The 26,030-nt window shown below is 37.7% G+C and overlaps 1 protein-coding gene and 1 non-coding gene across 5 annotated transcripts in view; one reads left to right on the forward strand and one right to left on the reverse strand.

The window, feature by feature from the left end:
• The window catches only part of LOC149792406 (uncharacterized), a 108,532-nt gene that overhangs the window by 30,572 nt on the left and 51,930 nt on the right, over positions 1 to 26,030 (forward strand). For all 4 annotated transcript variants that reach the window (XM_089970979.1, XM_089970976.1, XM_089970978.1 and 1 more), the window contains 5 exons: positions 696 to 875; positions 4,087 to 4,248; positions 12,603 to 12,782; positions 15,961 to 16,122; positions 24,507 to 24,686. In XM_089970979.1, coding sequence (XP_089827105.1) covers positions 696 to 875; positions 4,087 to 4,248; positions 12,603 to 12,782; positions 15,961 to 16,122; positions 24,507 to 24,686 — 864 coding nt within the window. The remainder of the gene's footprint in view (positions 1 to 695; positions 876 to 4,086; positions 4,249 to 12,602; positions 12,783 to 15,960; positions 16,123 to 24,506; positions 24,687 to 26,030) is intronic.
• Trnar-ccg (transfer RNA arginine (anticodon CCG)) lies at positions 15,792 to 15,868 on the reverse strand. Its single transcript has one exon. It is a non-coding gene; the product is annotated as a tRNA-Arg (tRNA).

The raw sequence follows: 26,030 nt of genomic DNA on the forward strand, positions 1-26,030 counted from the left end.
GGCGATACATTCCTTTATAAACCGGAGGACTTGAACGTGTATCTATATCAGATGGCATGGTTTATGGGGAACAAATTTATCTCTGCATGACAAACAAAGAATGTATGATTGAAAGTATGAGCATGTAAAATGGAAAGAATATTATGAATTGTTTCAAGCCAGTCAAATTGTTATGCCATTAAATAAATGTGTCAATAGCACACATCCAATATAGAGACGAAGTGTCCAATGTGTGCAAATTCATCAGAGATGTCTGAAGCAAAGCAAATAAATAATAATATTACTGAAAATGATAGACTTAAGATTTTGAATTATTATGAATGTACAGAATAAGTAGAAGAACAAAACGAAAGATAGAATACAGGAGGAATGAATTAATGTGGATATTATGCTAATTTTGCTCGCAAGCCAGAGGAAAAATAAACCATGCTGCTTGATCTCAGTCTTGTATGTTTGATGTTTTATAAATTCATCAATGATGATACTCATTCAACATTTTTTCAGCCATATAAAGAAAAGTGAATCGATTATTCCATGAAAGAAATACCAACATCAACGATACATTTAAACATATCATAAATTACGATCATATAATCAACACACCCACAACATTTGTTTTACTAATACATATGTTTGCTAACAGCTGTATCGTTGTATAACTTTGACTTTCAGGCATACATTTAATATATTTTCAGGTGTTATGCAGGTAAATTCAGCAGTGCGAGGATGTGGAAAAGGTGGCACGCCGTGCAATGATAGAACATGCTGTGATGAAAATGGCCCGTATTCAACGTGCTGGACGGTGTGTGATACGGATTTGTGCAACGACATGGATGTTTCATCAAAACCGCAGGGATTAGGTGGCACGACTATGGGTACATGTCGCTTGAACAATTACTGGACACTGTTGAAGTGTACTGTCACTGTGCTTTGTAAACAGAGATTTTATTTTACAATATATCAGTTGTATGTAGTTAACGTGTTAGAAATCAGATTACTAATTCCTAATTGACAGTCTCGAGTTGGGGGAAGGATGTGTTTGGTCTAACCACTTTCAGAATGGTGCGGCACTCTATCTAGTTCATTTTAGGTACTTTGAGACAAAACTCAATCTGCATGCAGCCTCTCTGCAGGGCCGACAAGAGTTGGGAGAGGGCAACCGGGGATATATTCCTGGTCGAACAACACTTTTTAATTTTATAAAAGAAAACTTTGGTTTGAACAAGAACTAGGAGAGGCCTGGGTGTTTCTTACTCCAGGGCCCGTGATCGCTCTCTACGGCCTTGCAGCAGAGAGAGTGAACAGAGCTTTAGCTGAAACGTCATTTTGAAAACTAAAACCTCATACTAAACAAATGAAACCAAATAAGGTCAGTAATGCCAAACCAAAGCTTCTAACTTTAACGAGAGTTTCTCTAGTTGGGTTAGGTTTTTTTTTGTTACATTGCTTTTGTTGTTTGTCTTTTTCTAAATTAGAATGTGAGTTCGTTTACCCGCCGGACGTTTCATTGAGGTCGCACCCTCTCTGCTGCTATAATTAAATCATTATTATATCAACCAAATATTTTATCAAGACCTACACGATATCTTGTTCTGGGATCGTGTAAATTTATAGTTATGAATCCGTGTGGAGTAGATTGTGTTTTGAAAAGAAATTTTTGAATTAATCATGTCCATATCCCCACGACACCAAGTCTGATGAATCTTTCTCAAAGTATGTGTATCAACTCCATTAAAGACAACTAAAATATTACAGTTATCTCTGATCACTTTAGGTATTTGTGTGTATCATCGAGTAACATAAATCGCTCAGTATTTTTATGCCTGCCTCGAGAAAATATTTTTGCTGGATTTGTTTGTTTATCTAACATTATGTCGTCTTATACTACCAGATTATTAATAAACTATCTACGGACGGTGCTTCATCAATATCAGTTATAAAATTAAGAATATCATCGCCATCTTTATTCATTAACTTTGCATTTTCAATCAAATCTTTAAGTACATCGAAGCATCTCTGATCATCAACTGACGGAACTAATAACTTATCCCATTTCAGCCATCTCATTATCAAATTAAGAAATAATTGCGTTTTACCGGACCCCGAGGGGACCTATTATTATCATTCTGATAATTCGATAATGCTGAAATGTATTTTCTACAGTCTTGTTTCTTATCGTATACATTTCAAGACGACATTCGCACACGAGCGAACGAACGAGATCGCTACAATTTACCTCCCTATCAATATCGAATGGAGAGAGAGTGAGAGGATGTTTGTTTAAGATTTTACAAAATTAAACTAAAACGTTGTGGCCTTTTCGCATTCAATGATACTCGCACACTCACAGACGTTTCGTAAACAGCCATTCAGTCATTAGGTAAGCATTTTAATTTCTGGAGCTTTGATATAAATATATAAAAGAGACACTGTGCAAGCATTCTTCGTGTATCCTTTCCTAAAATGAGAGAGAAATTGACTTACAATCAATTTACACAATTGCAGACAGGGACAATGTTTTGTTTGACTCAGATCAGTACCACACAGATGCTATTTTTATAAAGGACTGCCTGTTATTATTTATACAAAAGTTCTCTTTTTTCCCTCGAATTCACACTTCCTCTCAGCTTGTTTAGGAATTTTCTGGCAATATTGCATTTTTTGGTGTGAAGCAGATACAATACAAAGGATGAAAAATAACTTTCAGTTTTAATGTGCACATCAGAGACTTCTTTTTCTTGAAATACAAGTTGACCAATTCGTAAAGTTTGAGAAAATTTTCATTGTTTTTCTTCTCGTAAATGAAATAAGACAATTCTCAGAAAATTGCAATTTATTGTAACTGCATTTTAATAAGAAATGCCAGCATAGAGGTCCGTGAAAACCTTTCAGTTCCAGAAAAAAAAAGCATTGTACAAAAGATATTGAGAACATTCAAGCCTTTAAAGGTTTCGAAGATTAAAATAGAAAAAAATATAAAAGAAGAATCTCCAAGACATTTTTATTCAGTGAGTCCATGACTGCAATCAAAATGAATTTGTTTTGTTTAGATTTGTTTTTTAAATTTCTTATGCGCATATGGAGGTATATAATGCCATTTGCCGAATGATATAGCTTGAAAAACACCATTCGAACGTCGTTTACTGTGTAATTTGGCAGTTGTCACAATAAACGCAGAGAAAAGCACAATTATAAACTCTTAACTGTTAGTGCTATCCGCATGTAGGCTGCAACTGTATGGCCAAGCGCCCAATCGATTTTCCGTCTGTACATTCACGACGCAAATTGCACTCGGTTGTCCTATGAAGATCATATTTCAATTTATATTTTTTGGAAAAAAAACAAAATTGTTTTGGATCTTTAGGATCAGCTAGGAATAGAATTATAAAGAGTACTGGTAGTAAGTTTGTATATTTGTTCCCCACTAAGGGTTTACCAAGACAGTTTCGGGATGAGTGGTTTTAACAACACGATAAACATATTATTGGCTAAACCACGCAAAAAAATTATAGCTGTGTGCCTTTTCTAAGGACACGCTGAGGGAGCTGACCCCGCTCGGCCAGCGCAGGTATCAGAACATTGACCCTTGGTTTTCGAGCAAGCGCTCTATCAACATTACTACTGCGGCTCCCGATTTATTGTGTGTGTGTGTGTGTGTGTGTGTGTGTGTGTGTGTATGTGTGTGTGTCTGTGTGATTTGGATTTTTAACGTAGCTTTAACAATTTTATGTCATATCGCTACGACGTCTGCAGTGTGGCAGTTTATAGTGATGCCTAGCACTGGGGCATCATGCTGCAGACATGAAGCATGCTGTCCCAACGAGTCACATTATCCTTACACCAGGCCGACCAGTCCTAAGACTAACCTCTTAATGATGAGCGCGAAGCGAGGCAGCTGTTAGTACCATTTTTGTAAGCCTTTGGTATGACTCGGCCGGGGATCGAACCCACGACCTCCCGCAGACGCTCTAACCACTAGGCCACCGGAGCGGTCACCCCGATTTATTAAGAATATGTGTGATTGCAATGAATTGGTCCGAATATAGTAATTACATAATGGCTCATACATTTCATTATATTTTACAGGTGTTTCAGGCATCCAGTGTTACTCCTGCAGTTATACTAAAAGCGCCGATTGGACAGTTGATTATGAATGCATAACAGCTGCAGTTAATGTGACAAGGGGGAATCCAAAGCCAACTTGTCCTACCGAATCAAGCTGCTTTGTCAAAACAGTATATAATCAAGGTATATACAAATAAATTAATCTCAAATTTATATTATTATATAGTGTATTCCATCATTTATTCCATTGACAAACTTCTTCTTTGTCTTTCCTGTTCAGAGGTGACTATGAAATCACTAAGTGGTTTGGTTTGTGTGAGCGAATTAGTGGCTGATCAGTCCAATTTGTGCTCTGAACTATATGTGGCACACTTAACAGCATATGTTACTTCGGTTTTCTTGATCGATAGGGCAAGTGCTGCAGTTATGAATTTCACGTTGCTAACGCTTTTGCACTGCCTCTGCGCATTTCCTCGGTTCAATGTCTACAGCTCCAGTATTGATAAGAATGCACCAGGTCGAGCGATCCTGTGCGGGACTTTCCCAAGACTGAAGGTCAATGTTGAAGTGAGTCAAGAATTATTTAAGGGAATCATTGAATACTTTCTTTTGACAATCCCCTTCAGCTCAACACAGGCGATACTCTTCAGTTATCCTGGAGTTGTGACATGCCCATCTCGGCTGCGGTTTCATCAGTGGTGTGTGGATGCTTGGAATATCTGCCCGTGTGAGAAGGTCAGTGTCTAGGATCATATTCTGCCAAAGTATCCTCATCAGTGTCCTCGGGGAGCTTATTTGGAATAGGTTGACATTCTTGACGAAGCGTCTGTACACTGTCAATGTTTCGTAAGCATACAGACTGGTTGGTAACAGTAGCATAGCAACCTTCAGTTTTATTTGTAGACTGCTACCTTTGCGCTCACACACAATCACACATAGTCTGTCAAAGGCTACACTTGCGTTAGCAAGTCTGTCATTGAGTCCGTCTTCGACGTGGACTGCACGTGACAGTGTGCTGCTGGTATAGGTGAATATGTCCAATGAGTTTTGTCATTTACTTTTTCGGTAGACTACGTAAGGCTTTCCTCGTGCAGGTTGGTACAACACCTATTTTGTTTTGATAGTGATTTTGAGACCGATATTATCCATGTCAGGCTCAGATTTAGCATTCAAGGAACAGTCGTCAGAAAATTGGAAATAATAAATAGTTAGTTCTTGTAACTTCATCTTTGCATGTAGCCTTCTCAGATTGATAAGTTTCACATCAGTCCGGTATCTAATGTCAAACCCAGTGTCATGGTCACGGATAGCATCAGTAAACATGTCAGAGAGTATGATATTGAAGAGGGTTGGGGCCAGCATACATCCTTGCTTGACACCATTGGGATTGTGAATAATTCGATTAATTGTTGTCGTCCATGACGAGAGCGAAAATCCATCACGGAATTGCAGAACCATATCGAGGAATTTCTCTGATCAACCAGATTTTGCTTTTGTCAGGACCATTTATGTCGTGTACAGGTTGAAGTTGTATTCATTGCAGTTTACGGAGCTGCAAACACTGGAGATAGCGAGCTGCACACACCATGTGTGTGGTCCCTCGTCTTTTTCAGAGGCCACACTGACTCTCTGGCAGGAGCGCTGTATCGAGGTGATGCACAAGGCGATTCATCAGAATTCTGGCGAGGATTTTGCCAGATCTTGACAGAAAGGAGATTGCCCGGTGGTTTTTGTAGAATTGTCTAATGACATTTTGCTTGTACAAGTGGGACATGTATGCATCTTTGCACTCTTAGGACATAGTTTATTAATTTGCAATGGACTGGAATAGTTCGGTTAATTTCTGTGCCATGTGGCTTCTGGCTTTGTAGACTTCTGATTATATGACATCTGCTCCATGTGCTTTGCCACTTGAAAACAGTTAAATTGCTTTCTCACTTTGAGTCTGCGTTGGAGGATCAGCAAGTTATAAGTTGATTTCCATTTCTGGTAGGCGATCAATTACCTCCTAACTGATAGATGACTGTTGATTGAGGATGTTGTTGAATGACACTGCTCATCGTTGAAGTATATTTCCCTTTGCACGTGAGCGATGTGTTGCTGTCAGCACTCATTATTGGAGTTGTTCGTGATGACTGTAGCCCTAAAATAGACTTCAAACCGTCATATATGTTCTCTTCGTGTCATTCTTCATATCCACCTTATTGCTCCACCATGAGTTGTGTAACTTTATGAGTATGTATTGAACAGTCTTCTTGATATTGTTGAAGGGTGCCTTCTTAGATGATGAAGTTATGTCTTCTAAACATGTCCTCCGAAGTCTCTGTATGGCTGCGTCTTTCTTATCAAACCAATTTTGATGTTTACGTTTGGTGGGACTGACGATTTTTGGTTGCAGACTATGAGTATACAGACTCTCTGACTGATTCTCTGAGGTTTTCGACATTCTCTGAGTACAGATGGAGTGTATCTAGTTGGCTGTACAGTTGGTCGACGAATGTCTGGTGCACATTCTCCTGCTTCAATTTGGAGATGCTAAACTTTCGGGGCACTTTTTGCCATGTGGTCGCCTGCTAGGCTGAATCTGTATATTTCGCGTTTAGACACTATGAGTCTGTGGTCAGTCCAGCATTCTGCATATTTCATGGCCTTGGTTACTCGGACTTCCTGCCTGTCTCTTCTCCTGACGATCACATGATCAAAGAGATGTGAGTGCTTGGAGCGTGAGGGTATCCAAGATGTCGCATTGCGGTTTGGCAGACGGAATATTGTGTTGGTGATTAGCAGGTCAATGATTAGTGAATTTCCACAGTAGATGAATCCGTTGTTGTTCCAACATGCCAAAGTCGTTATTATCCATAACATCTTGATATGTCTGGTTATCTCTGCCAACTCTATCCTAAAGAAATAGGAATGATGAGCTCTTCTGCAGAATCCAGATCTTCATAAAAGTTTACCTTGATGTAATCTGAGTTGGTCGTGGTGGGTGCATAGGCGCAGATACTAATGTCTTTCTCCAGACAATGGGCGTCCTTCTCTTTCTTTAGTCTGTCATCCGTACCTTTTGGGAGATTTGTGAGCAATGCTCAGGAGCTGTGACGTGACGGAGAACCAGACATAAGCCTCGCGTCGCTCTTCTTAACTTCGTTCAAAACAGAAGAATGTGCAGCCAGCTCCAACTTTACTGATTTGTCATTCTTCAATTAGGCGAGTTTTACTTGCGGCTGATATCTGTTTGTTGAACCTAGTCAGTTCAGTTCCAGCTAGAGCCGTTATTCCCTCAGTTCAATTGGCTTATGGAATGTCCATTATTTAGCGCTAATTCTAGACACATAAGGTGAGTGGAGGCACCTTTGTCTTCTTGCTAGGTTTTCCACCGCTAATTCCCGTTAGTGTCAGTATGCCGCCCAAGCTCAATATTTAGGGCACCTTTTCTAGCCCTTCCTCATACTACGGAGATGAGCAGTGTAATCCTAAAATGGGATGCCCACTCATTTCGGAAGATGCCGAGTTTCACGTCGGTGCAGGGACAAGCGACCTTATGCCCTGAGCCACCTGTATTCATTTATGTTGCTAAAGCTCCCATTGGATCCACACCTGCATTTTTGCCGCTCAACAATTGCTACAGGACTTTAAGGTATCTGGTGATGGACGGAAATGATGTCATTACTTGTGCGTGAGATGGGTTTAAGAGAGAGAAAGTTGCGCACAGTCACCCTCAATCTCTCACCTAGTGGCAAGACAATGTCGAGAAGTCTAGCAACAGGACCCGATACAATTGATGGCGATCAGTTCCCACTGCACTTGAAATGATGCCAGGCGCTGTCCGAGTGGCCCAATGGTCTAAGGCACTAACTCTTACGTATCACTGTTATCTCATCTCCGTCTGCGTGGGTTCGAATTTCGGGTTCGACCAATGTGGGTATGTGAGAAAGCTTGCCATTAACTTCTCGTGGGTCGGTGGTTCTTTCCGGGTTTTTCCCGGGTTCTTTCTCTACCATTTATACTGGCCGCCATGTTTGGCCTATCGTATGCTGAAAAATGGCGTTAAACGCTACACCAACAACATAAATAAATTCAGACAGCACATTAAGTAAGAATGTTTGTCAACAATTATAACGAGAATTGAAGTCAAGGAAAAATGGAAGAACATATATAAAGGAAGACAAGGAAAAAAGACTGATACAAACACCAGATACAAGAAGGAAAAATGGCAAAATTGAAATAGAAATAGTTCAAGACGATTAAGTATGTTACCAGCAAATAATATCATATAATAAGGTTTCCTAAATACAAATCTGAAATTCGCTATCAAATGAAAAGCGTTTGATGTTTGTGCAATCATAATAATCGTATGTGATACTTTATATTATCGCACGATATTAGTACGCTGTACGAAGACTTTTATCGCACGAGATAATTTATGTGGTTCTAAGACATTATAGTACTTTTACCGTGTGAAATAATTTATCTGGTCCCACGGTAGTATAGTAAGCTTTACTAATGTTTTCCCCTTCTTCGATCCTTTATGTTGTCCTACGACGTTACAATACACTGTACAAATGGTTTTGACACAACAAAGGATCCTATATATGAGTGCCGTGGTAGCGATTTGGTGGAAGTCCTGATTCGTAATCCAGGGAACATAGGTTCGATACCAACAAAGTTTCTTTCATGGCAAGGAAGGAAGTCATCTTCTGCATTCGTGTAATGCAGTTAACTCTAAATGGTACAGATATAAACGCTTCATACTAAACCCAACTGCTCTCTCTCTCTCTCTCTCTCTCTCTCTCTCTCATACCCACCCACCCACCCACCCCCACACACACAAACGATTTCTCTGATATTTTCTAATTGTTTCGTAGATATAAAGTATCAGCAAAATGATGGCAATAGTTGAAACTTAAACGTAACTCAAGTGAATATTTTTTATTTGTTTAGTGTTTCTCGCAATATAAGGATGTTTATAATTTTAATACGGGTTTTCTTTGATTTTATTTATGATTTAGACTACTAGATAGAACTAATTTCCTACATTTCTACTAAACAGACGATTGTACCCTCCCGTCACAAAGACGTTCGTCGACAAACATAATTTCATCATTATAACAATGCGCGTCGCAATAGCATGTGTGCATCTTTTAACACATGATCAGTATTAACAAATTGTCACATATCATTGGAGAGAAATTCTCAGTTCTTTGCAAGAATTATTCCAACATGCATTATCCTATATTTCCAGTCCTCAAATCCCGCTGAACACGGATTGAACTTAAGTGAGTTTCCCCTTATAGCTCCTCATTTATTAATGACCCGAATTTCCCCTTATTGCTCCTTATTTTATTATTAACTGGAGTCTTTTTGACAAACATTGGTTGCAATTTTTCCTATGTCCTCCTGTTGAATCTAGTGTAGAATCTTGTGGTTTTGTTGCGCTTCTCTTCTATCTAGATTTTCCATTTTAAGACACGTAGTTTTACTATAAACATGAACTATATTTTGATGTACCTTTATATTAAAAACACGACAGGTTCCAGATTAAACAGTAGTATTAAACAGTATTATCTCAGCTAAACCGAATGTTAGCGTTTTCTTTTCCATTAAATCTACAACCCAATGGGATATTTGTTAAAGAAAGAGTACAATAATAAATTTAATTCTACCTCAGTTGTATAAAAGAGTCTGAAAGATGGCGTGCATGCTTTTCAAAATATTTGTGTAAAAAACACATCTGCAAATGAACCACATACTATTGAAACATTAACGTATACAAGAATAGCCTATAAGGAAATTAGCATATTTGATAATTAGGAACACCAGTTTCTTCTAGCTGATTATTTCTTGAGTCCCAAGGAGGACGACATTACTTCAGGTTACAGTGCATGCCAAACAAAAGCATTACGACCAGAGCTCGTTGCCTTTAATTTCGCTCTATCCAATAGATATAGGTTAAATTCAGCCAGGTAATGTAAGTGATTCATCGACAACCCACTTGATTCGACGTAGGAAACCAATACAAGAATCCTCTCGATTCACCGTGACATAAACCGATAAGTCTTGTCCGATGGGCCTAAAACTCCAGAGAGGGCTACCCCCAGGATTTTAGAAAACAGAGGGAACGCAGATATGCTTTCGGGTGAAATTTATGATCAAAATGGACCATTAAATGTGAAGGATCGCCATTTTACTAACCTACTCGAGCTCAGATACCGAATATTGGCACAAAGCAACGTTATACTGATTTCAACGGTTTTCAGAGAAGTGATATAAATATTTCACGAGTTTATCAGGTCAGTATATAGAGTAAATGCCTATATATGTACAGGTCTTGATGTAATTAAAGTTGGCTTCAATTTTGATTTGTAAACAAAATAACATACAAGAGAATTAAAGTAATAATTTTTTATTTCAAACATCAAATTGGTGTACTCCAATATAAAAAAGATGCAGATTTACAGCTTACATGTAATGATTTAATTATGATATCATCGAGAAAAGCATCATCAACCCTCATATGAAAATCCTTATAACGACACAGCATGAAGAAGGAATAAATTACGTATTTCCTGTGGGTAAAGGTGGGATGGCAAATATCCAAGCCATCCATGCAACTGTTGGGGGAAGGGTCATGGAGACGAGCAGACCCAGTGGGGTCCAAAATTCACATCAAACAAAACGTTTTATTGTGAGGTGGTCCAAAACTTTAGTTTTGTGGTGGCACCCAGAATTTCTTGCTACGCCACTGGAAAGTAAATATACAAATTGGTATTTTGATAAATTGGTACTGCAACTTTAAAGACTCGTAAAATTTGCAATGTCAATCCAGAATGATCCATCAAAAGTAGATGTAAAATTTACGGAAAATAAAGTCCGATTTAAGATACCACATGTTGACACAGTAAATGAAGTAGCTTTAACATAAACAACTACATGAATGTCAAAATTTGACAAAATCTGAAATCAGTCATACGTTTGAAAGAATTGATAAAGTATTGACATTTGCTGGAAATAAATGTAACTAATTGACGGTGGTTGCGCATCATTCTTGACAGCATTGAACGATCACTTATCAGACGTAAAGTATGCTCTTTCCATGATTATATATCGGTTTAAAATGAACCGCAACAAGGGCACAATGCAAACAACAGCATTTCAATGAGCTTCTTAGTCTTGGAAGTTCATTTGCTTACATACATATTATACAATTGTAGGAAAAATATTATACGGACAAAAGAGTTGAAAATATACCAAAATATTTAAAGAATGCTAAACCGAACTATCTACATAAACACTAAACAAGGAAGCAAAATAATTTCACTACAAAAAGTTTATGTAAATCTTGTTGATGAAAAGTGACAAATAATCATAGCTGACATCGATGCTTTTGAAAGATACAAAGGCTAAAGATGAATACAGTATGTTAGAAATACATAATTTTTAAAAATACAACTGCCTTTAAAAATGCGAGAACCAGATAGGTAGATAAAAAGCACCAATATAGATTTTTAAAGTGTGAAATGCTCAAACGTTTCAGTTTGACAAAGAAAAAGAAATTTACAATAACAACGCTGGGAAATGAAAATACTGACGAATATTTAACTTACTCAAAAGGCTAGAAAGTCAATGTATCTCATATGGAAAATCAGAACATAGATTAAAGTCTGAAATATATTGGGGATGTAATAAAATGCATTACTGATCAATAGACACGAGTTGCTTCCTTTTGAATACCTTATGTTAAAATATGTTAAACATTTATAATACCAAAATACTAAATAAATTTACACGGGTTTCTTTCCTGACTTAAGAGCGGAAAATAATTGAAATTAGGCAAAGTAGTTCGGCGATACATTCCTTTATAAACCGGAGGACTTGAACGTGTATCTATATCAGATGGCATGGTTTATGGAGAACAAATTTATCTCTGCATGACAAACAAAGAATGTATGATTGAAAGTATGAGCATGTAAAATGGAAAGAATATTATGAATTGTTTCAAGCCAGTCAAATTGTTATGCCATTAAATAAATGTGTCAATAGCACACATCCAATATGGAGACGAAGTGTCCAAGGTGTGCAAATTCATCAGAGATGTCTGAAGCAAAGCAAATAAATAATAATATTACTGAAAATGATAGACTTAAGATTTTGAATTATTATGAATGTACAGAATAAGCAGAAGAACAAAACGAAAGATAGAATACAGGAGGAATGAATTAATGTGGATATTATGCTAATATTGCTCGCAAGCCAGAGGAAAAATAAACCATGCTGCTTGATCTCAGTCTTGTATGTTTGATGTTTTATAAATTCATCAATGATGATACTCATTCAACATTTTTTCAGCCATATAAAGAAAAGTGAATCGATTATTCCATGAAAGAAATACCAACATCAACGATACATTTAAACATATCATAAAATACGATCATATAATCAACACACCCACAACATTTGTTTTACTAATACATATGTTTGCTAACAGCTGTATCGTTGTATAACTTTGACTTTCAGGCATACATTTAATATATTTTCAGGTGTTATGCAGGTAAATTCAGCAGTGCGAGGATGTGGAAAAGGTGACACGCCGTGCAATGATAGAACATGCTGTGATGAAAATGGCCCGTATTCAACGTGCTGGACGGTGTGTGATACGGATTTGTGCAACGACATGGATGTTTCATCAAAACCGCAGGGATTAGGTGGCACGACTATGGGTACATGTCGCTTGAACAATTACTGGACACTGTTGAAGTGTACTGTCACTGTGCTTTGTAAACAGAGATATTATTTGACAATATATCAATTATATGCATTTAACGTGTTAGAAATCAGATTACTAATTCCTAATTGACAGTCTCGAGTTGGGGGAAGGATGTGTTTGGTCTAACCACTTTCAGAATGGTGCGGCACTCTATCTAGTTCATTTTAGGTACTTTGAGACAAAACTCAATCTGCATGCAGCCTCTCTGCAGGGCCGACAAGAGCTGGGAGAGGGCAACCGGGGATATATTCCTGGTCGAACAACACTTTTTAATTTGATAAAAGAAAACTTTGGTTTGAACAAGAACTAGGAGAGGCCTGGGTGTTTCTTACTCCAGGGCCCGTGATCGCTCTCTACGGCCCTAGCAGCAGAGAGAGTGAACAGACCTTTAGCTGAAACGTCATTTTGAAAACTAAAACCTCATACTAAAGAAATGAAACCAAATAAGGTCAGTAATGCCAAACCAAAGCTTCTAACTTTAACGAGAGTTTCTCTAGTTGGGTTAGGTTTTTTTTGTTACATTGTTTTTGATGTTTGTCTTTTTCTAAATTAGAATGTGAGTTCGTTTACCCGCCGGACGTTTCATTGAGGTCGCACCCTCTCTGCTGCTATAATTAAATCATTATTATATCAACCAAATATTTTATCAAGACCTACACGATATCTTGTTCTGGGATCGCGTAAATTTATAGTTATGAATCCGTGTGGAGTAGATTGTGTTTTGAAAAGAAATTTTTGAATTAATCATGTCCATATCCCCACCACACCAAGTCTGATGAATCTTTCTCAAAGTATGTGTATCAACTCCATTAAAGACAACTAAAATATTACAGTTATCTCGGATCACTTTAGGTATTTGTGTGTATTATCGAGTAACATAAATCACTCAGTATTTTTATGCCTGCCTCGAGAAAATATTTTTGCTGGATTTGTTTGTTTATCTAACATTATGTCGTCTTATACTACCAGATTATTAATAAATTACCTACGGAGGGTGCTTCATCAATATCAGTTATAAAATTAAGAATATCATCGCCATCTTTATTCATTAACTTTGCATTTTCAATCAAATCTTTAAGTACATCGAAGCATCTCTGATCATCAACTGACGGAACTAATAACTTATCCCATTTCAGCCATCTCATTATCAAATTAAGAAATAATTGCGTTTTACCGGACCCCGATGGACCTATTATTATCATTCTGATAATTCGATAATGCTGAAATGTACTTTCTACAGTCTTGTTTCTTATCGTATGCATTTCAAGACGACATTCGCACACGAGCGAACGAACGAGATCGCTACAATTTACCTCCCTATCAATATCGAATGGAGAGAGAGTGAGAGGATGTTTGTTTAAGATTTTACAAAATTAAACTAAAACGTTGTGGCCTTTTCGCATTCAATGATATTCGCACACTCACAGACGTTTCGTAAACAGCCATTCAGTCATTAGGTAAGCATTTTAATTTCTGGAGCTTTGATATAAATATATAAAAGAGACACTGTGCAAGCATGCTTCGTGTATCCTTTCCTAAAATGAGAGAGAAATGGACTTACAATCAATTTACACAATTGCAGACAGGGACAGTGTTTTGTTTGACTCAGATCAGTACCACACAGATGCTATTTTTATAAAGGACTGCCTGTTATTATTTATACAAAAGTTCTCTTTTTTCCCTCGAATTCACACTTCCTCTCAGCTTGTTTATGAATTTTCTGGCAATATTGCATTTTTTGGTGTGAAGCAGATACAGTACAAAGGATGAAAAATAACTTTCAGTTTTAATGTGCACATCAGAGACTTCTTTTACTTGAAATACAAGTTGACCAATTCGTAAAGTTTGAGAAAATTTTCATTGTTTTTCTTCTCGTAAATGAAATAAGACAATTCTCAGAAAATCGCAATTTATTGTAATTGCATTTTAATAAGAAATGCCAGCACAGAGGTCCGTGAAAACCTTTCAGTTCCAGAAAAAAAAGCATTGTACAAAAGATATTGAGAACATTCAAGCCTTTAAAGGTTTCGAAGATTAAAATAGAAAAAAATATAAAAGAAGAATCTCCAAGACATTTTTATTCAGTGAGTCCATGACTGCAATCAAAATGAGTTTGTTTTGTTTAGATTTGTTTTTTAAATTTCTTATACGCATATGGAGGTATATAATGCCATTTGCCGAATGATATAGCTTGAAAAACGCCATTTGAACGTCGTTTACTGTGTAATTTGGCAGTTGTCACAATAAACGCAGAGAAAAGCACAATTATAACTTCTTAATTGTTAGTGCTATCCGCATGTAGGCCGCAACTGTATGGCCAAGCGCCCAATCGATTTTCCGTCTGTACATTCACGACGCAAATTGCACTCGGTTGTCCTATGAAGATCATATTTTAATTTATATTTTTTGGAAACGAAACAAAATTGTTTTGGATCTTTAGGATCAGCTAGGAATAGAATTATAAAGAGTACTGGTAGTAAGTCTGTATATTTGTTCCCCACTAAGGCTTTACCAAGACAGTTTCGGGATGAGTGGTTTTAACAACACGATAAACATATTATTGGCTTTATCATGCCAAAAAATTATAGCTGTGTGCCTTTTCTAAGGACACGCTGAGGGAGCTGACCCCGCTCGGCCTGCGCAGGTATCAAAACATTGACCTTTGGTTTTCGAGCAGGCGCTCTATCAACATTACTACTGCGGCTCCCGATTTATTATGTGTGTGTGTGTGATTTTGATTTTTAACGTAGCTTTAACAATTTCATGCCATATCGCTACGACGTCTGCAGTGTGGCAGTTTATAGTGATGCCTAGCACTGGGGCATCATGCCGCAGACATGTAGCATGCTGTCCCAACGAGTCACATTATCCTTACACCAGGCCGACCAGTCCTAAGACTAACCTCTTAATCATGAGCACGAAGCGAGGCAGCTGTTAGTACCATTTTTGTAAGCCTTTGGTATGACTCGGCCGGGGATCGAACCCACGACCTCCCGCATCGGAGGCGGACGCTCTAACCACTAGGCCACCGGAGCGGTCACCCCGATTTATTAAGAATATGTGTGATTGCAATGAATTGGTCCGAATATAGTAATTACATAATGGCTCATACATTTCATTATATTTTACAGGTGTTTCAGGCATCCAGTGTTATTCCTGCAGTTATACTAAAAGCGCCGATTGGACAGTTGATTATGAATGCATAACAGCTGCAGCTAATGTGACAAGGGGGAATCCAAAGCCAACTTGTCCTACCGAATCAAGCTGCTTTGTCAAAACAGTATATAATCAAGGTATATACAAATAAATTAATCTCAAATTTATATTATTATATATTGTATTCCATCATTTATTCCCTTGATTTTTTGTTACCATAATGTTGACAAACTTCTTCTTTGTCTTTCCTGTTCAGAGGTGACTATGAAATCACTAAGTGGTTTGGTTTGTGTGAGCGAATTAGTGGCTGATCAGTCCAATTTGTGCTCTGAACTATATGTGGCACACTTAACAGCATATGTTACTTCGGTTTTCTTGATCGATAGGACAAGTGCTGCAGTTATGAATTTCACGATGCTAACGCTTTTGCACTGCCTCTGCGCATTTCCTCGGTTCAATGTCTACAGCTCCAGTATTGATAAGAATGCACCAGGTCGAGCGATCCTGTGCGGGACTTTCCCAAGACTGAAGGTCAATGTTGAAGTGAGTCAAGAATTATTTAAGGGAATCTTTGAATACTTTCTTTTGACAATCACCTTCAGCTCAACACAGGCGATACTCTTCAGTTATCCTGGAGTTGTGACATACCCATCTCGGCTGTGGTTTCATCAGTGGTGTGTGGATGCTTGGAATATCTGCCCGTGTGAGAAGGTCAGAGTCTAGGATCATATTCTGCCAAAGTATACTCATCAGTGTCCTCGGGGAGCTTATTTGGAAAAGGTTGACAGTCTTGACAAAGCGTCTGTACACTGTCAATGTTTCGTAAGCATACAGACTGGTTGGTAACAGTAGCAACCTTCACTTTTATTTGTAGACTGCTACCTTTGCGCTCACACACAATCACACATAGTCTGTCAAAGGCTACACTTGCGTTAGCAAGTCTGTCATTGAGTCCGTCTTCGACGTGGACTGCACGTGACAGTGTGCTGCTGGCATAGGTGAATATGTCCAATGAGTTTCGTCATTTACTTTGTCGGTAGACTACGTAAAGCTTTCCTCGTGCAGGTTGGTACAACACCTATTTTGTTTTGATAGTGATTTTGAGACCGATATTATCCATGTCAGACTCAGATTTAGCATTCAAGGAACAGTCGTCAGAAATTTGGAAATAATAAATAGCTAGTTCTTGTAACTTCATCTTTGCATGTAGCCTTCTCAGATTGATAAGTTTCACATCAGTCCGGTATCTAATGTCAAACCCAGTGTCATGGTCACGGATAGCATCAGTAAACATGTCAGAGAGTATGATATTGAAGAGGGTTGGGGCCAGCATACATTCTTGCTTGACTCCATTGGGGATTGTGAATAATTCGATTAATTGTTGTCGTCCATGACGACAGCGAAAAGCCATCACGGAATTGCAAAACCATATCGAGGAATTTCTCTGATCAACCAGATTTTGCTTTTGTCAGGTCCATTCATGTCGTGTACAGGTTGAAGTTGTGTTCATTGCAGTTTACGGAGCTGCAAACACTGGAGTTAGCGAGCTGCACACACCATGTGTGTGGTCCCTCGTCTTTTTCAGAGGTCACACTGACACTCTAGCAGGACCGCTGTATCGATGTGATGCACATGGGGATTCATCAGAATTCTGGCGAGGATTTTGCCAGATCTTGACAGAAAGGAGATTGCCCGGTGGATTTTGTAGAATTGTCTAATGACATTTTGCTTGTACAAGTGGGACATGTATGCATCTTTGCACTCTTAGGACATAGTTTATTAATTCGCAATGGACTGGAAGAGTTCGGTTAATTTCTGTGCCATGTTTGAGCTGCAAACATGGCTTTGTAGACTTCTGATTATATGATATCTGATCCATGTGCTTTGCCACTTGAAAACAGTTCAATTGCTTTCTCACTTTGAGTCTGCGTTGGAGGATCAGCAAGTTATAAGTTGATTTCCATTTCGACCAGTCGATCAATTCCCTCCTAACTGATAGATGACTGTTGATTGAGGATGTTGTTGAATGATACTCCTCATCGTTGAAGTATATTTCCCTTTGTACGTGAGCGGTGTGTTGCTGTCAGCACTCATTATTGGAGTTGTTCGTGATGACTGTAGCCCTAAAATAGACTTCAAAGCGTCATATATGTTCTCTTCGTGTCATTCTTCCTATCCACCTTATTGCTCCACCATGAGTTGTGTAACTTTATGAGAACGTATTGAACAGTCTTCTTGATATTGGTGAAGGGTGCCTTCTTAGATGATGAAGTTATGTCTTCTAAACAGGTCCTCCGAAGTCTCCTTATGGCTGCGTCTTTCTTATCAAACCAATTTTGATGTTTACGTTTGGTGGGACTGACGATTTTTGGTTGAAGACTATGAGTATACAGACTCTCTGCCTGATTCTCTGAGGTTTTTGACATTCTCTGAGTACAGATTGAGTGTATCTAGTTGGCTGTACAGTTGGTCGACGAATGTCTGGTGCACATTCTCCTGCTTCAATTTGGAGATGCTAAACTTTCGGGGCACTTTTTGCCATGTGGTCGTCTGCTAGGCTGAATCTGTATATTTCGCGTTTAGACACTATGAGTCTGTGGTCAGTCCAGCATTCTGCATATTTCATGGCCTTGGTTACTCGGACATCCTGCCTGTCTCTTCTCCTGACGATCACATGATCAAAGAGATGTCAGTGCTTGGAGCGTGAGGGTATCCAATATGTCGCATTGCGGTTTGGCAGAGGCAATATTGTGTTGGTGATTAGAAGGTAGTGAATTTCCACAGTAGATGAATCCGTTGTTGTTCCAACATGCCAAAGTCGTTATTATCCATAACATCTTGGTATGTCTCGTTATCTCTGCCAACTCTATCCTAAAGAAATAGGAATGATGAGCTCTTCTGCAGAATCCAGATCTTCATAAAGGTTTACCTTGATCTCATCTGGGTTGGTCATAGTGCGTGCATAGGCGCAGATACTAATGTCTTTCTCCAGACAATGGGCGTCCTTCTCTTTCTTTAGTCTGTCATTTGTGCCTTTTGGGAGATTTGTGAGCAATGCTCAGGAGCTGTGACGTGACGGAGAACCAGACATAAGCCTCGCGTCGCTCTTCTTAACTTCGTTCACCACAGAAGAATGTGCAGCCAGCTTCAACTTTACTGATTTGTCATTCTTCAATTAGGCGAGTTTTACTTGTGGCTGATATCTGTTTATTGAACCTAGTCAGTTCAGTTCCAGCTAGAGCCGTTATTCCCTCAGTTCAATTGGCTTATGGAATGTCCATTATTTAGCGCTAATTCTAGACACATAAGGTGAGTGGAGGCACCTTTGTCTTCTTGCTAGGTTTTCCACCGCTAATTCCCGTTAGTGTCAGTATGCCGCCCAAGCTCAATATTTAGGGCACCTTTTCTAGCCCTTCCTCATACTACGGAGATGAGCAGTGTAATCCTAAAATGGGATGCCCACTCATTTCGGAAGATGCCGAGTTTCACGTCGGTGCAGGGACAAGCGACCTTATGCCCTGAGCCACCTGTATTCATTTATGTTGCTAAAGCTCCCATTGGATCCACACCTGCTTTTTTGCCGCTCAACAATTGCTACAGGACTTTAAGGTATCTGGTGATGGACGGAAATGATGTCATTACTTGTGCGTGAGATGGGTTTAAGAGAGAGAAAGTTGCGCACAGTCACCCTCAATCTCTCACCTAGTGGCAAGACAATGTCGAGAAGTCTAGCAACAGGACCCGATACAATTGATGGCGATCAGTTCCCACTGCACTTGAAATGATGCCAGGCGCTGTCCGAGTGGCCCAATGGTCTAAGGCACTAACTCTTACGTATCACTGTCATCTCATCTCCGTCTGCGTGGGTTCGAATTTCGGGTTCGACCAATGTGGGTATGTGAGAAAGCTTGCCATTAACTTCTCGTGGGTCGGTGGTTCTTTCCGGGTTTTTCCCGGGTTCTTTCTCTACCATTTATACTGGCCGCCATGTTTGGCCTATCGTATGCTGAAAAATGGCGTTAAACGCTACACCAACAACATAAATAAATTCAGACAGCACATTAAGTAAGAATGTTTGTCAACAATTATAACGAGAATTGAAGTCAAGGAAAAATGGAAGAACATATATAAAGGAAGACAAGGAAAAAAGACTGATACAAACACCAGATACAAGAAGGAAAAATGGCAAAATTGAAATAGAAATAGTTCAAGACGATTAAGTATGTTACCAGCAAATAATATCATATAATAAGGTTTCCTAAATACAAATCTGAAATTCGCTATCAAATGAAAAGCGTTTGATGTTTGTGCAATCATAATAATCGTATGTGATACTTTATATTATCGCACGATATTAGTACGCTGTACGAAGACTTTTATCGCACGAGATAATTTATGTGGTTCTAAGACATTATAGTACTTTTACCGTGTGAAATAATTTATCTGGTCCCACGGTAGTATAGTAAGCTTTACTAATGTTTTCCCCTTCTTCGATCCTTTATGTTGTCCTACGACGTTACAATACACTGTACAAATGGTTTTGACACAACAAAGGATCCTATATATGAGTGCCGTGGTAGCGATTTGGTGGAAGTCCTGATTCGTAATCCAGGGAACATAGGTTCGATACCAACAAAGTTTCTTTCATGGCAAGGAAGGAAGTCATCTTCTGCATTCGTGTAATGCAGTTAACTCTAAATGGTACAGATATAAACGCTTCATACTAAACCCAACTGCTCTCTCTCTCTCTCTCTCTCTCTCTCTCTCTCTCTCTCTCTCTCATACCCACCCACCCACCCACCCCCACACACACAAACGATTTCTCTGATATTTTCTAATTGTTTCGTAGATATAAAGTATCAGCAAAATGATGGCAATAGTTGAAACTTAAACGTAACTCAAGTGAATATTTTTTATTTGTTTAGTGTTTCTCGCAATATAAGGATGTTTATAATTTTAATACGGATTTTGTTTGATTTTATTTATGATTTAGACTACTAGATAGAAATAATTTCCTACATTTCTACTAAACAGACGATTGTACCCTCCCGTCACAAAGACGTTCGTCGACAAACATAATTTCATCATTATAACAATGCGCGTCGCAATAGCATGTGTGCATCTTTTAACACATGATCAGTATTAACAAATTGTCACATATCATTGGAGAGAAATTCTCAGTTCTTTGCAAGAATTATTCCAACATGCATTATCCTATATTTCCAGTCCTCAAATCCCGCTGAACACGGATTGAACTTAAGTGAGTTTCCCCTTATAGCTCCTCATTTATTAATGACCCGAATTTCCCCTTATTGCTCCTTATTTTCTTATTAACTGGAGTCTTTTTGACAAACATTGGTTGCAATTTTTCCTATGTCCTCTTGTTGAATCTAGTGTAGAATCTTGTGGTTTTGTTGCGCTTCTCTTCAATCTAGATTTTCCTTTTTAAGACACGTAGTTTTACTATAAACATGAACTATATTTTGATGTACCTTTATATTAAAAACACGACAGGTTCCAGATTAAACAGTAGTATTAAACAGTATTATCTCAGCTAAACCGAATGTTAGCGTTTTCTTTTCCATTAAATCTACAACCCAATGGGATATTTGTTAAAAAAAGAGTACAATAATAAATTTAATTCTACCTCAGTTGTATAAAAGAGTCTGAAAGATGGCGTGCATGCTTTTCAAAATATTTGTGTAAAAAACACATCTGCAAATGAACCACATACTATTGAAACATTAACGTATACAAGAATAGCCTATAAGGAAATTAGCATATTTGATAATTAGGAACACCAGTTTCTTCTAGCTGATTATTTCTTGAGTCCCAAGGAGGACGACATTACTTCAGGTTACAGTGCATGCCAAACAAAAGCATTACGACCAGAGCTCGTTGCCTTTAATTTCGATCTATCCAATAGATATAGGTTAAATTCAGCCAGGTAATGTAAGTGATTCATCGACAACCCACTTGATTCGACGTAGGAAACCAATACAAGAATCCTCTCGATTCACCGTGACATAAACCGATAAGTCTTGTCCGATGGGCCTAAAACTCCAGAGAGGGCTACCCCCAGGATTTTAGAAAACAGAGGGAACGCAGATATGCTTTCGGGTGAAATTTATGATCAAAATGGACCATTAAATGTGAAGGATCGCCATTTTACTTACCTACTCGAGCTCAGATACCGAGTATTGGCACAAAGCAACGTTATACTGATTTCAACGGTTTTCAGAGAAGTGATATAAATATTTCACGAGTTTATCAGGTCAGTATATAGAGTAAATGCCTATATATGTACAGGTCTTGATGTAATTAAAGTTGGCTTCAATTTTGATTTGTAAACAAAATAACATACAAGCGAATTAAAGTAATTATTTTTTATTTCAAACATCAAATTGGTGTACTCCAATATAAAAAAGATGCAGATTTACAGCTTACATGTAATGATTTAATTATGATATCATCGAGAAAAGCATCATCAACCCTCATATGAAAATCCTTATAACGACACAGCATGAAGAAGGAATAAATTACGTATTTCCTGTGGGTAACGGTGGGATGGCAAATATCCAAGCCATCCATGCAACTGTTGGGGGAAGGGTCATGGAGACGAGCAGACCCAGTGGGGTCCAAAATTCACATCAAACAAAACGTTTTATTGTGAGGTGGCCCAAAACTTTAGTTTTGTGGTGGCACCCAGAATTTCTTGCTACGCCACTGGAAAGTAAATATACAAATTGGTATTTTGATAAATTGGTACTGCAACTTTAAAGACTCGTAAAATTTCCAATGTCAATCCAGAATGATCCATCAAAAGTAGATGTAAAATTTACGGAAAATAAAGTCCGATTTAAGATACCACATGTTGACACAGTAAATGAAGTAGCTTTAACATAAACAACTACATGAATGTCAAAATTTGACAAAATCTGAAATCAGTCATACGTTTGAAAGAATTGATAAAGTATTGACATTTGCTGGAAATAAATGTAACTAATTGACGGTGGTTGCGCATCATTCTTGACAGCATTGAACGATCACTTATCAGACGTAAAGTATGCTCTTTCCATGATTATATATCGGTTTAAAATGAACCGCAACAAGGGCACAATGCAAACAACAGCATTTCAATGAGCTTCTTAGTCTTGGAAGTTCATTTGCTTACATACATATTATACAATTGTAGGAAAAATATTATACGGACAATAGAGTTGAAAATATACCAAAATATTTAAAGAATGCTAAACCGAACTATCTACATAAACACTAAACAAGGAAGCAAAATAATTTCACTACAAAAAGTTTATGTAAATCTTGTTGATGAAAAGTGATAAATAATCATAGCTGACATCGATGCTTTTGAAAGATACAAAGGCTAAAGATGAATACAGTATGTTAGAAATACATAATTTTTAAAAATACAACTGCCTTTAAAAATGCGAAAACCAGATAGGTAGATAAAAAGCACCAATATAGATTTTTAAAGTGTGAAATGCTCAAACGTTTCAGTTTGACAAAGAAAAAGAAATTTACAATAACAACGCTGGGAAATGAAAATACTGACGAATATTTAACTTACTCAAAAGGCTAGAAAGTCAATGTATCTCATATGGAAAATCAGAACATAGATTAAAGTCTGAAATATATTGGGGATGTAATAAAATGCATTACTGATCAATAGACACGAGTTGCTTCCTTTTGAATACCTTATGTTAAAATATGTTAAACATTTATAATACCAAAATACTAAATAAATTTACACGGGTTTCTTTCCTGACTTAAGAGCGGAAAATAATTGAAATTAGGCAAAGTAGTTCGGCGATACATTCCTTTATAAACCGGAGGACTTGGACGTGTATCTATATCAGATGGCATGGTTTATGGAGAACAAATTTATCTCTGCATGACAAACAAAGAATGTATGATTGAAAGTATGAGCATGTAAAATGGAAAGAATATTATGAATTGTTTCAAGCCAGTCAAATTGTTATGCCATTAAATAAATGTGTCAATAGCACACATCCAATATGGAGACGAAGTGTCCAAGGTGTGCAAATTCATCAGAGATGTCTGAAGCAAAGCAAATAAATAATAATATTACTGAAAATGATAGACTTAAGATTTTGAATTATTATGAATGTACAGAATAAGCAGAAGAACAAAATGAAAGATAGAATACAGGAGGAATGAATTAATGTGGATATTATGCTAATATTGCTCGCAAGCCAGAGGAAAAATAAACCATGCTGCTTGATCTCAGTCTTGTATGTTTGATGTTTTATAAATTCATCAATGATGATACTCATTCAACATTTTTTCAGCCATATAAAGAAAAGTGAATCGAGTATTCCATGAAAGAAATACCAACATCAACGATACATTTAAACATATCATAAAATACGATCATATAATCAACACACCCACAACATTTGTTTTACTAATACATATGTTTGCTAACAGCTGTATCGTTGTATAACTTTGACTTTCAGGCATACATTTAATATATTTTCAGGTGTTATGCAGGTAAATTCAGCAGTGCGAGGATGTGGAAAAGGTGACACGCCGTGCAATGATAGAACATGCTGTGATGAAAATGGCCCGTATTCAACGTGCTGGACGGTGTGTGATACGGATTTGTGCAACGACATGGATGTTTCATCAAAACCGCAGGGATTAGGTGGCACGACTATGGGTACATGTCGCTTGAACAATTACTGGACACTGTTGAAGTGTACTGTCACTGTGCTTTGTAAACAGAGATATTATTTGACAATATATCAATTATATGCATTTAACGTGTTAGAAATCAGATTACTAATTCCTAATTGACAGTCTCGAGTTGGGGGAAGGATATGTTTGGTCTAACCACTTTCAGAATGGTGCGGCACTCTATCTAGTTCATTTTAGGTACTTTGAGACAAAACTCAATCTGCATGCAGCCTCTCTGCAGGGCCGACAAGAGCTGGGAGAGGGCAACCGGGGATATATTCCTGGTCGAACAACACTTTTTAATTTGATAAAAGAAAACTTTGGTTTGAACAAGAACTAGGAGAGGCCTGGGTGTTTCTTACTCCAGGGCCCGTGATCGCTCTCTACGGCCCTAGCAGCAGAGAGAGTGAACAGACCTTTAGCTGAAACGTCATTTTGAAAACTAAAACCTCATACTAAAGAAATGAAACCAAATAAGGTCAGTAATGCCAAACCAAAGCTTCTAACTTTAACGAGAGTTTCTCTAGTTGGGTTAGGTTTTTTTTGTTACATTGTTTTTGATGTTTGTCTTTTTCTAAATTAGAATGTGAGTTCGTTTACCCGCCGGACGTTTCATTGAGGTCGCACCCTCTCTGCTGCTATAATTAAATCATTATTATATCAACCAAATATTTTATCAAGACCTACACGATATCTTGTTCTGGGATCGCGTAAATTTATAGTTATGAATCCGTGTGGAGTAGATTGTGTTTTGAAAAGAAATTTTTGAATTAATCATGTCCATATCCCCACCACACCAAGTCTGATGAATCTTTCTCAAAGTATGTGTATCAACTCCATTAAAGACAACTAAAATATTACAGTTATCTCGGATCACTTTAGGTATTTGTGTGTATTATCGAGTAACATAAATCACTCAGTATTTTTATGCCTGCCTCGAGAAAATATTTTTGCTGGATTTGTTTGTTTATCTAACATTATGTCGTCTTATACTACCAGATTATTAATAAATTACCTACGGAGGGTGCTTCATCAATATCAGTTATAAAATTAAGAATATCATCGCCATCTTTATTCATTAACTTTGCATTTTCAATCAAATCTTTAAGTACATCGAAGCATCTCTGATCATCAACTGACGGAACTAATAACTTATCCCATTTCAGCCATCTCATTATCAAATTAAGAAATAATTGCGTTTTACTGGACCCCGATGGACCTATTATTATCATTCTGATAATTCGATAATGCTGAAATGTACTTTCTACAGTCTTGTTTCTTATCGTATACATTTCAAGACGACATTCGCACACGAGCGAACGAACGA

This window comes from Sinohyriopsis cumingii, chromosome 9 (assembly GCF_028554795.1).
Source record: "Sinohyriopsis cumingii isolate HCF-2022 chromosome 9, ASM2855479v2, whole genome shotgun sequence".
Taxonomy (NCBI): Eukaryota; Metazoa; Mollusca; class Bivalvia; order Unionida; family Unionidae; genus Sinohyriopsis; species Sinohyriopsis cumingii.